Source organism: Hippocampus guttulatus, chromosome 16 (genome assembly GCF_054856545.1).
Source record: "Hippocampus guttulatus isolate MCC_2025c chromosome 16, RoL_Hgut_1.0, whole genome shotgun sequence".
Lineage (NCBI taxonomy): Eukaryota > Metazoa > Chordata > Actinopteri > Syngnathiformes > Syngnathidae > Hippocampus > Hippocampus guttulatus.
In genome coordinates this window covers 3,376,754-3,389,016 of record NC_141276.1, presented here as the reverse complement: position 1 = coordinate 3,389,016, position 12,263 = coordinate 3,376,754, and the positions used below count along the sequence as shown (strand labels likewise).

Genomic DNA, 12,263 nt, shown 5'->3' with positions numbered 1-12,263 from the left:
ATCGCTTTACAAATCACAATATGAATCTAAACTAAGAGCAACACCACATTTCTCGAAACGCTGAGCGGGGGCAATGAGTCTCCAAAATGGAGGACACTTTAAACTGCATTATCAGCGTTTAGGGTCTAAAACTATTCCTTAAAACTCTCCCGCTTATCAGTCTCAAACCAATATAAGCATGGACGTGTTTTATCTTGGAAAAAAAAAAGGCAATGAAAGGAAAAATATTAAAGACAACGCAGAGTTTCCATAATCATGTGTGTGTGTGTGTGTGTGTGTGTGTGCGTGTGTTTCCCAAAAGGCTAATTGAGTTTTGGAACCTCAATAGAGGGTCTTTAATTCATTTTTTTTTTTAATTCATTTTTAAACCCTCTAATATGTTTGTGGCGCGCATTAGCCTTTGAAAGGAAAAAATGCAGGCAAAGTAAAATTTGAATGCACTGACAATTCTTAACTTGGAGGACGCTATGACTGACTTGACACCCACTTGGTACTTCACGATACCTACGAGATCACCGAAATTAGCAGATTTGCTGTTTATGCCTTATAAATATTCAGGTATGATAATATCGAGGCTTTATTAGGCTTTGGATCCTACAGGGAGCACCGCACAGATGGACACGCTAGCGGTGTGTGCGTGGTTTTGCGTTTGTGTGCAAAGGGGGCGGCACATGGACTTGAACATAAAAGTTGAGCAAGCAGTTTCGCTTTGGAGATGCGCAGGTGACATCCGTTGACAAACGCAACGAGTGTGTTCACGTGCGTTTTTCTATCTGGTGTCAGCAGGACTGAAAGATGAAGATGAAACAGGAAAAAAACAAAAAAAACAAAAACACCATCTGGCCCGAAGCGGATTTCGTGCAGCAATAGGGACAAGGATACCGCCACGTAATATCACCAAACAAATACTCATGAAGTGCAATAACAGAAAAGAGAGCGGGACCGTCGCTGCAGCGGATTGACTTGTACACGTCATTTGACGCCGTGAATTGTGCTCGGGGGGGGGGGGCGCTTCTTATTTCGCGTCTTAAATCAAGGTCATGTGGTTCCGGTATCAATCACAACACCGAATGGAGGCGTGTCACTCTCGCGTCAACGCTCTTTTCTGCGATGAAGTTGCTCAGGGTCGTTTGACAGAAAGGGAAGTCCTGGGGACACAAACTCGTAAATGATGCCACAGTCAGTGTTCCGTCTGCTGACCTTGCACGGTGGCTGCACCCGGGGAAAGCCGGCCAAAAGCACAATTTACCGCACTACGCCGCAGTGCATCATAGCGCAATATGTTATAACACGCGGCGCCGGGTTGCATTAGTCCGAACTGTCGGCTCCGATAATGTCCGCCGTAGCAGTGCGTCTTCCCGTCTAAATCAGCGAGTGACTTACTGTGTGCTTATGTTTACATCGTCATCATTTTGTGATGACCTTGTCCCATCAATTAATTAGTCTCACCGCTGTTTAATAGCAAACAACAGCATTTCAGCACTTGTAAATACAAGTATTAAAATAACGTAGTGAATAATATCGATCGAGTGGCGCCTTGAGATATCGGCTTGGTTTATTTCCGCAAAGCGCCGAAACCATGTCAAATCATCTTTCCTTGTTGAGATGAATGGAAATGCCATTAATCCGTTCCCGCCCCCAAAAAAGATTTGGGTAATCCGTTTAATAAAGAAAATCACACCGCATAAAATTATTTCTCGAAATGTAATCGTAAATGACAACTAAATCGAATTGAAATCAACATCCATCCATCCATCCATCATCTACCGCTTATCCGGGGCCGGGTCGCGGGGGCAACAGCTTTAGCAGGGAAGCCCAGACTTCCCTCTCCCTAGCTACTTCTTCCAGCTCTCCCCGGGGGATCCCGAGATGTTCCCAGGCCAGCTGGGTGACATAGTCTCTCCAGCGTGTCCTGGGTCTTCCTCGGGGTCTCCTCCCGGTGGGACATGCCCGGAACACCTCACCAGGGAGGCGCTCAGGGGGCAACCGAATCAGATGCCCAAGCCACCTCATCTGGCTCCTCTCGATGTGGAGGAGAAGCGGCTCGACTCTGAGCCCCTCCCGGATGACCGAGCTTCTCACCTTATCTCTAAGGGAGAGCCCGGACACCCTGCGGAGAAAACTCATTTCGGCCGCTTGTAACCGGGATCTCGTTCTTTCGGTCACGACCCATAGCTCGTGACCATAGATGAGGGTTGGAACGTAGATCGACCGGTAAATTGAGAGCTTCGCCCTTTGGCTCAGCTCCTTCTTCACCACGACAGACCGATACAACGTCCGCATCACAGCAGACGCTGCACCGATCCGCCTGTCGATCTCCCGCTCCCTCCTGCCCCCACTCGTGAACAAGACCCCAAGATACTTGAACTCCTCCACTTGGGGCAAGATCTTGGGACACTCCACCCTTTTCCGACTGAGGACCATGGTTTCAGATTTGGAGGTGCTGATCTTCATCCCAACCGCTTCACACTCGGCTGCGAAACGCTCCAGTGAGAGTTGGAGAGCCCCGTTTGAAGGAAATCAACAGTTGGTGCATTAGGATTCATTCGAGGGCTGCAATTTGTCACATTTTGTCTCAATTCATAAATAACTGGCTTGAAAAAAAAAATCCATCTTTACAACATGAATCTCTCTCCGACAGTATCAATCAAAACTCATCGGTATTAGCAGAAGCATCGTTCACACTTCTTGTCTTGGACCGGGCCGTGCCGTTCACTTGAAATGAAAAGGTCCCCCTGCGTTTGTGTTTGTGAGCGTCATCTGAGGCTGCGCATATTGTGCTTTTCATGAAATCCACGCCAGCGTTTGCTCTTGACGCATGTTTGGCATCCCAACAAAGCTAGACCCTCCACTCGGCTCGTGGCTCCGACACGGCGCGGTGCTGCCTGTTGCCATGGAAACAGACATCCAAGGTCTAAAAACACAGTCAATTGTCCCTCTCTCTCGTATGCGTATCTGTCACTTTCTCCCCGCCGCTTTGGTCGTCCTCGCTCCCGTGCAAATTCTCTCTCTCTCTCTCTCTTTCTCTCTCTGCTCTGCTCTGCTTTGCGTGCTTGCCTGGATTCTCATTCATTCATGTCAGCCGCCACCTTGCCAAGGTGTCCCTTTGCTTGCTCACTCACGTCTGCTCCATTCAGTCCGTTTTCATGCACCCCTCTTGAAATTCATTCACGTCAGCCACCCGCCCATCCGTCTCTCCCCTTTCATCGCTCAGCAACTGCCACATCATCTTTGCCTCTTTCCCTTCATTTATCTTCATCTAGCTGACTTTCATCACGGCGGATTCTTTGGATGTCCCGCTCGGACCTTCTGTTAGTCTGTACTTTACCTTCCTCTCTTCGAAACTCTTTCTAAGGAGCTTTGATGCTACGTAGACCGTATAGGCCAAAGCTTTGAGGCACCGCTTAATCAATTAGCGCATGAAAGAAGTATTTGTACTTGAATTCCCACCACTGGCATAAATTAAGGTCGAGAAAAGCTTGCTTGAAGTAGTTTGGGAGGGAAGAACGTGAGCGCGAAGCGCAACAGAAGTTGTGTGCCGAGGTTCTCCGTGAACGGACGGTACATGGGCTAAAAAAGATCATCTCACCTTGCCAAAACTGCCCTTTCCCAGCACCATCAGGAATTCAAAGTCAGACAGCTTCATGCGATCTTGGTTGCCGTTGGAGTCGAAGCGGGCGGCATTGGCAGATTTGCCTTCCGTGTTCTTGCCCGGACCAATTTTCGCCCTCTGGATCAAAATGAGAGACAAATGTTAAGAACGGCAGTTTGCAGAAGGTCCCGACATGCAAGTCTTTAAGAGGATATACATAACTCATTCAAAGACGATCTGGATGGGGGCCAACGGCGGATAGCAGCTATGAGACAATATTTGCTGGAGGATACTTCTCGTCATTAACCCTCGCAATTCCATTGAAAAGAAAACGCAGTCATGAATGAACAGCATTTGAAAGAACATTTGTAGCGATTCTTATTCACGAGACCGTACTCAATCTTTCATTTCCATCCATCCGACTCTCCATTTATTCATCGCCATCTCCCCTCTTATTGTTGCCGCATTTCATTATTAAACCCTCTCGCTCCCTTAATCGACCCCCCGCCCCCTTTTGACCTTGACCCTGCCTTGCGATGTCTTCTCGCTTTAAAAAAAACATATGGTTCATATCATATTTTGCATTTTGTATGACCGTATTTCAATTTTAAAAAGGGTCTCCGGACTTGAACAAAAAATGCCGACGCACTCGGAAACAAAAGGACATCATCCCTTATCTGATCCCAAATTGCTGAGCCACGCTGATTTCTTCACTTCTACCAGTCTGGGCGGTTTACGTCATTTCTGTGCTGCACTCTCTCGCTCACCAAAAAAAAAAAAAAGAAAAGACGCTTGTTTGTATCTTTGCGAAACCTGTCCCACCTGTCACACTTCCCGACTCTTTTTCTTATTCAGCCACATGACAAATATAAAAGACAGACTGCCAAGCAGTCAACAGCATTTTGAATTTGTCTTTAAATGTGTTGTTCTAAATAGAAACAGTAGAATCCTTGTGAGTCAATGAAAAGCTCGACGGACTAACAGGAGCCGAGAACGCGTTTGCTTTATCTCCAAGTTACCTTACGTCACACAAAATCGATAGGGAACAGACAACTCCGGCCTGAGAGCTCACTGAACGGCGTGACCGGCCCGCGTCAGAGAGCTTACGCGTCGCCATGATTAAAAATCTGCACGTCAACGCAGACCTGAAACCACCCCGGTAAACGGCAACAACTCGCCCCTCTCTGCGCCAGCCCCATGGGATTGAGTGCGAGTGTGCGCGCGCTCGCCCGTGCGCTCGTGTCAGATATCCCCCCCCCCCGCCTGGGAATTTTTCTCGCAGTGTGTCCGAGGACCGTGACCTTCAAGAGACGGGCGTGAAAGAAAAACAGATAAAGAGACAGAAGGTCCCAGGAGGGCAATGAGGACAAAAGTGATAAGCAAAAGAGTGAGAGGGAAAACATAATGAGGGGGCGGGAACAGAAAGGGGGGGGGGGCGCAGTGAGACATCCGGGAAGATTGAGCGGGCAGAAAGCTAATCCGGCGCACAAAGTCATGGTTTCGCAGCGCTCTCCTGAAGTAAAGCGGACAGCGAACATTTTGGGCATAGGATGAACGTTTCGCGTGGTCGCGTTGGTGCTCTGCAGAAATCAAACCGGCACAGGCTGATTGACTTGGCTTCTCTATGCGGCACTTTTGGTGGTCCTCGGCTGGCCCACCACGGCAGGTGAAGAAGAGTCCAAGAAAAACAAAACGTGGCATTTATGACCATTCCAGAATGCACGGATTGGACCACTGCGCTGTGTGGCGTGCGGTGAGATCGTTCATTAAGGAATCAGTCAGATGAAGTTACAAGACAAACTCGCACGCTGGATAATTCCGTAATAATAATTCCGGCTGTGTGTGTGTGTGTGTGTGTGTGTGTGTGTGTGTGTGTGTGTGTGTGTGTACAGGCATTTCTGAATATGGGACAGCGATAATGGCGCATCAATGATTTCATTTTAGATGTTGGATTTACCATTGCGTGTTCGCCAAACGCAAGACGGCAAGAAAATTGAAATAGAGGCCACACTTTGTTTCGCCGCAGGGCCGACTCGAGCATCGGCAGTGACACGAGGTAGACAGAGCGCATAATCTAATGTCATCTATTCAAACATTTTTGCCGTGAGAAAGACAATATTGCTCATTGTTGATTGACGTTATTGGAGACCGGTTCGTTTTCAATAAGGACGCCATTCGAATTACCTCCACCACGCATTGCGTGACTTGCCGTTCGTGTTGTGACTGTGGCCAAAAAGCGAAGCGTGGCGAGTCTCATCATTTCCAAGAGCCTCCCAAATACCCACATTTTATTTCTCGTCTGCTTCCTCTCTTAGTATTATTGTAACATACGTAGCTTTTGTAGACTTTGCTGCCCCTAAAGAGTCATTGATCTTGCACATGCATTCAGCGACCGTGCGGACGAGGCCTCGGATGATCTTTTCACGATGAGCGCAACGCACTTCATCGCCACTCTGTGACATTTCGCAGTCAGTGGGAGCGAGAGACAGACGAAGCAACAGTCGTCTTGCGTCCAAAGTGCTCATCAGAGGGCCTCGTGATCACACTCGCACGTATACACTCATTCCTGTGCAAACACACAAACGCACACACACAGACAAACACACCCCTGCAGTGTGCCAGACTGGATGGTGAGTGTGTGCTTGCCAACTGCTAACAGCGCTCCCAAAGAGTGTCTCACACGCACGCACGCAGCGAGAGTAAAAAGGCCCACCTCAAATTTCTGCCGTAGCTCCTCATTGCCCTCCTCCCCCTCCGGCGGAACTGGAACATTGAAGTACTCGCCTTCTTCCTGCGAGAGCATTTTGAACCTGAGGACAGAGCATATTTCCACTTAAATCAATTCCCAATTAGTTGATACAATTTAGACATTAACTGCAGCCATTAGGCAAGGCTGCCGACAGTTAGTACGCCAATTTAAAGTGTGAAAGAATGATAGGCTCATTATTTAGCAATTCCCTCTCCTTCATGGTAATCTCGCAAAGCCTGACAGAGGAGTGAAGACGCTTCTCATTTCGCCCAATCGATGGAAGACAATTTCACATTTGGTCCATTACGGGTGCCGCGTTTGACTCCTCGGAACTCGGCAAACAGCCTCTATATTCACGCTCAATTACACTGGGGAGGATTTGAGTGCCATATGGCCTTTAGCTCTTGTAATGTATTTGTAATACAGTATATGTCTTGAATTATTTACACGGGATTTGACTTTTTTTCACTTTCATCTTCTGGTGGAATGGCAAAGTTTTTTTTTTTGTTCTTGGTACTTTCTCCTTCACTTTAACTCGCATATCTGAAAAACACACCAAAGAGCCAAACTGTCCACATATCCATTATCGCGGAAACTTACTGCGTGTTTTCCAGGCACCCAAAAAATTCATTCAAGGTTATTTAGATTGATCGGCTATGCTGCATTAAAACAAGTCAATATAATACTGAGCATTATTGAAGCGCGAATTAATGGGCACATCTAATAGATTGCCTTTTTGAAGAAAAAGAGCCTTCGTAAGTTTGAAGCCAGACTATTTTGGTGCAAGGGAGCATCATTGAACAAGTGCAGGCACGTTCAGCGGCACGCGGCGCCAACGTGGCAAGGTCATTCTGGATCTGAATGTTGTCACCAAAAAAAAATGCCAACATTTCAAAACCATTCCTCAGCTCCACAAGACAAATTGCATGATAATTAATAAAAAAGAAAAATACAAATGAGCATAACGTACACGTGATACTGCCTATTGTTGTAAATATTATGAGCGGATTTTTGTATTTGAATCCTCCTGACAGACGTGTACTGGAAATAAAAACAAAGCTTCGTCAAAGGCTCAGCTTTTTTATTTATTTATTTTTTTAAAGATACCTGCCATAGAGGAAAATAACAATAGAAAGTGATTTTTAGCTCCGAAAAGCAGATGCCACTTCTATGTCAAAACTGCCTCCGGCATCTCCAGACCACCATTTTGCCGCAAATGCTGGCATCTCATTAAACGCCCTGACAGTAGTGTCAGCAGAAATGAAGGGATGAAAGAAGGCTGGAACGGGTGAGAGAGAGAACACGGACGAGAGAGAAAACAAGCAATAAAGTGGCGGAGGGAAAGACGTTTTGTCACAGAGTGTCACCACGGTAAGAAGGGCCCAAACCAAAAGCCGTTCTCCAACAGCGCGCTAATGAACAAGGTCACCTTCGCTCTCCCTTCCTCTTCCTCCGTCTTACCATCCATCCACTCCCTGTTTTTGCAGCTCCGAGATGCCGAAGGACAGGGATCCCATGAAGTCATTGCGGCTGGTCAGGTCCCAATCCCACGCCTCCACGGAAAGACGGCGGTCCTTATCGCACTCCTTCAGGTGGCTTGAAGAAATAAAAACAACGCCCATCAGACAAGGATCAAGGGGACTCGCTCTCATCGAGTTTCGTGGCCACCGGCCAAATCCAACATTGATATTTGCCAAGACTTACTCCACATATAGCTTGCATTAGTCCTCTCACCTTCTGAGTCTGTGTGTGTACAATACACAAAGTGTGTTATTTTCATCCTCATTTGGCATATCTGTTGCAACATATCATGCAACGAGGGTTTTTTTTGCAGTTTTTGCTTAAAACATTTTTTTTTACATTTTAATTTGTTTAACTTCCTTATCAAATTGGAACAGATATATTTTCCCCATTTTTTTTCCGATGACAAATATTGTCCCAAAAATGTATGGTCAACCACCATTTGGTGTTCAACAGCTCATATTCAAACATTCTATATTTTAGCCTATATTCAAGCCACACAGTGCGTATGATTAAATATTGTTTATGCTCTCTTTTTTTTTCTTTTTAGTCATGCAAATTAATGCCCCAATATACACCCCCCCCCCCCAAATGATTCATAATTTAAGACCGTCTTCTTCTAGGAGAGCCGCGATGATGATTTATTAAGTACATAACTGGATTCAGCGGCAGGAAACAACCCCAAAAGCGAAGTTTTATGAATATAAGACGCCAGATGTTGTTATCTGAGCGCCAGCGGTGACATACACTTGGAAAGCGGCGCGTAATGTAATGCCTTTTAAAAGACTGCACGGAGCGAGTGAGGGACTAAATGAGGAACACAAGATGAAAGAGGAGGCAACCGATCATGTTGGGAGAGACTGATGGAGGCAGATGAGAAGAAAGGCAGAGATAGAAAAGCAGCCCTAATTAATAGATGGGGGGGGGGGGGGGAATGATCAAGGGTGGTGTAAAAAAAAAAAAAAAAGGCCTTACAATTTAAAGGTTTCATTCCAGACGGGGTTGAGGCAGCACTTAATGGTCTTGGTCTTCTGTTTACTTTCGCTGCGAGGATCCGGGATCAGTTTAAGCTTCACGTACGGGTCTGAAAGACCGTTGGGATCCATCGGGACAAGATTCCTGGCCTCTTTGACTGCAGGGGGAAAGAAAAATTGATCTATGGTCAAAATTAAAAAAAAAAAGGGAAAATATCAAGATGATCACAAATGAGTCCGTCAGATGCCAAGAGAACTGTGGAAAAAATGAATTTTTACTTTTGCAAATCAGCCACGAAAATGACTTACGAGCTTTCCGTTTTCAATTTCTATGAAAACAATCAGATTTGGAGAAAGCTAATAACTGCCGATATCGACCGTTTACGCTTCCGTCACAGTGTCCAAATGTAATCACACGCAACATTAAACATCATTTAACAGTCCGTTTTGTGTGCTCGTCGATTGTCTGGAGAGAAAACAAAATGGGATCATCGCCATGGATACGGACGTTGACCTTTGCAGCCGTGTGTTCCTTGCCCACAATCTTTCCTTCAAAGAATTTCGAAAGTCATCCAAAACTACAATTTGCGGGCAAAGGTATTATCAAGACAGCCCTTGTGGCGTAAAATGCAGACATTTACGTCTATCGCTCGATCAATCAAACATTTCTCTCCTGTATGCAACCTCATATTTAAAAAGCAACACAAAAGTAGCACATTTCAAAAAACAGATGATTCAAGAAGACGCAAGGAAGGAAAGGCTTGATTTGCCAGCGTGCGGGCGGGCAAAGCGAGATGTTGGACTACACTCCGAGAGGTGAACCACAGCATTGCAGGCCCCGATAGCCAGCATGAAACCCTCAGCGGAGCCGGCCAATAAATATTAGATGACGCCTGTTAAAGTGACCAGCAAATTCTGGCAATAAAGAGGGTAGCATGCCAAAGAGTCTCATAGGACTCTCACAGGAAATAGGACGGGGGTCTGTGTGTGTCTTTATATTCTTGGCTGTTGTTTATTTTAATGCGTGTAATGGAAATGTGATTGCTCGTGTATTGCGGTATACAGTAAGTGCGCTAACTCGTGCATTTAAGTCGAGCTTAGATGAAATATCTATTTTACCACTGTGGAATAGATACTGGTGATCCAGTGGTTAGCGTGCCAACTTCGACAATTTTTTTTTTGTAACGGGTCATTTCTGGGACAGCAATTAGATTATATTGGGTCCCCAATATTATGGCAGGCATGTACACGCCTAAAAGTGTGTTTTAATTAGTTTAAATGTGTGTCAAGTAGGGATACGGTAATGACACCAGGTACCGTATCGTATTGGGTACTTTCAGAGGCTGCCGATAGCAGCCACCCATACTTCAGGCAAAGAAAATCTGGCCAGTATGTCCTCCTCAGCTGCAGTTGGCGCTATACTGCAGCAGTTTGACACATCGGCAAATCATCATCTGCATCACAAAGAACGTTTTTTTGTTCAAAATATTTTGTCATTATGTTAAATGAAACTTTATATATCAGAAGTACTGGTTGAGTATCAGTACTCTGTATCAATGCATACTCAAAGAATACTCATACTGGTACCAGTCTGAAAAAAAGTGGTATCAAAGATCCCTCTTAAAATGCGATCGAAATAATTACTCAATATATGCACTTCATTCATCCTTCTGATGTCAGACTGCGTTACGAGTTGATGAGCCCGCGACTTCTGCGGGTGTCACGGCAGCACCACGAAATGAGGATGACTTCCAAAGCCACAGTCGTAAGACCGCATTTCCCCTGCTGGTCTCCTTGAGCCAAACGCTCGACTCCCCTCCATGTCCACGGATGCTGTTCTGCCACCACACTCAGCTTTGATCTCCCCGAGAGGCAAAAGAGTGACCTAAAAGTGATCAATAAAGTGTTACTTTGCACTCTTGCCCGCTGCTGTGAATGGAGCTACATGGCGCTAATGCATTTCTCGGCGCAGCTGCCGTTTCCAGCAGTCTGCAATGTTGAGGTGCTCATACATTTCTGGTGCTTTTACAGCCGGTTCCCAGTCCTCTACTCCCTATCTCACTGCAATGAGGGGTGGCAGCAGCTGGTGTGTACTTACTGACCCCTGTCGATGCAAATAAGTATTGCAACAGTGCAAACTGATAAGGAATAAAGCAAGAGGCGAGCCAACAAGGCCTTCTCTGCATTTGTTCCATCCATCCATCCACCCATCCAAACCGCTTATCCTATTCGATCAAATTATATTACTTGATTTTCGGGCGTTGCTCATGGCTGCACAGTTTCAATTATGTATGCACAATTTTCAGGACACATGCAAAATTCCAATCCTGTAACATGAGCAGCTGTGCCTGATGTTCATTCTTAATAGTGACGCATGATGGTCTACCTGCTTGAATACTTTTTGTGCTGTGAATGTCCTAATTTGATCTTTCTAAGTGTTTCTAATAAATAGCTTGCTCACTCAGGTCAAGTAAATTCACTAAATACAGTTCCCAGTATGATGCAGTGCAGTTCTAAACAAATGCAAATGATATCCACAATAGAACACGGTGTTACATTAGAAACTCCCACATGTAAATAAGAGAAATAACTACTTATTAAAAACTACACAATGCTGTTTTTAATGGCACTATAGCAGAGAGCAAGCATATCATAAATCTCTGCTGCCACCTAGAGGCTTTGCATGAGTGTAACATTTCCATGAAGCTAACTTGGAGTATTGAGTCGGATGAGACACATTTTACCACTTGAGGGATTTCCTGTTAAAAATAGAATAAAGCACAAAAGAAAAAGGAAATGTCAAGTCACGACTGCTTTGAGATTACATAGCTGCCTAACCTTAATACGCATTTTATACATGTTGGTAAATCTCCATTTATCTTATGTACAATAATGTTAACTGGGGCATGTTAAAATCACAATTCCTGTTCGACATATAACGCAGTACTGTCATGCATTAAAGACGTACACTTATTTGCATTGTGATTGTATTGCACATATATTGCCGTGCTGTTTGGCGATTGTGTGTTCGGCATGAAATACGTCAAATAAAATGGAGGGTTTCTGTTAACTGTAATACAATAATTCTACCACTAGAGGGAAACATAACACATTTAATAGCCATCCTTACTGGTAACGGTGAGCACATTGGTCTTGATCTCAGCGCTAATGTAAATCCGCCCTCTCCTCTCAGTATGGTCCGTTCCACACAGACTCGGCACGTTGGCCACACAGCGCTTATGGATGTTCATCATACAGTCTGAAAGAGACAATATAGATCTGTGATCCCGGGATACCTTCGGGAGCCACAACCGTACACTTGAGCAAATTAGACATCAAGTAAATTTCAGAACATCGCATCATCATCATGTATGTGCTCCATGTAATCATAACCAGACACAAATCTTGAAAGAATGTTTTCTGTTTC

General features: G+C 45.3%; 1 protein-coding gene across 3 annotated transcripts in view; it reads right to left on the bottom strand.

The window, feature by feature from the left end:
- Positions 1 to 12,263, bottom strand: part of LOC147192513 (protein kinase C beta type-like) — a 50,679-nt gene that overhangs the window by 20,546 nt on the left and 17,870 nt on the right. For all 3 annotated transcript variants that reach the window (XR_015103152.1, XM_086132203.1, XM_086132202.1), the window contains exons 5-9: positions 11,967 to 12,095; positions 8,838 to 8,994; positions 7,803 to 7,937; positions 6,306 to 6,402; positions 3,590 to 3,730 (exon numbers count right to left, since the gene is read on the bottom strand). Coding sequence is in view for 2 of the 3 variants with exons in the window: in XM_086132203.1 (XP_085988329.1) it covers positions 3,590 to 3,730; positions 6,306 to 6,402; positions 7,803 to 7,937; positions 8,838 to 8,994; positions 11,967 to 12,095 (659 nt within the window). In the remaining variant the exon portion in view is untranslated. The remainder of the gene's footprint in view (positions 1 to 3,589; positions 3,731 to 6,305; positions 6,403 to 7,802; positions 7,938 to 8,837; positions 8,995 to 11,966; positions 12,096 to 12,263) is intronic.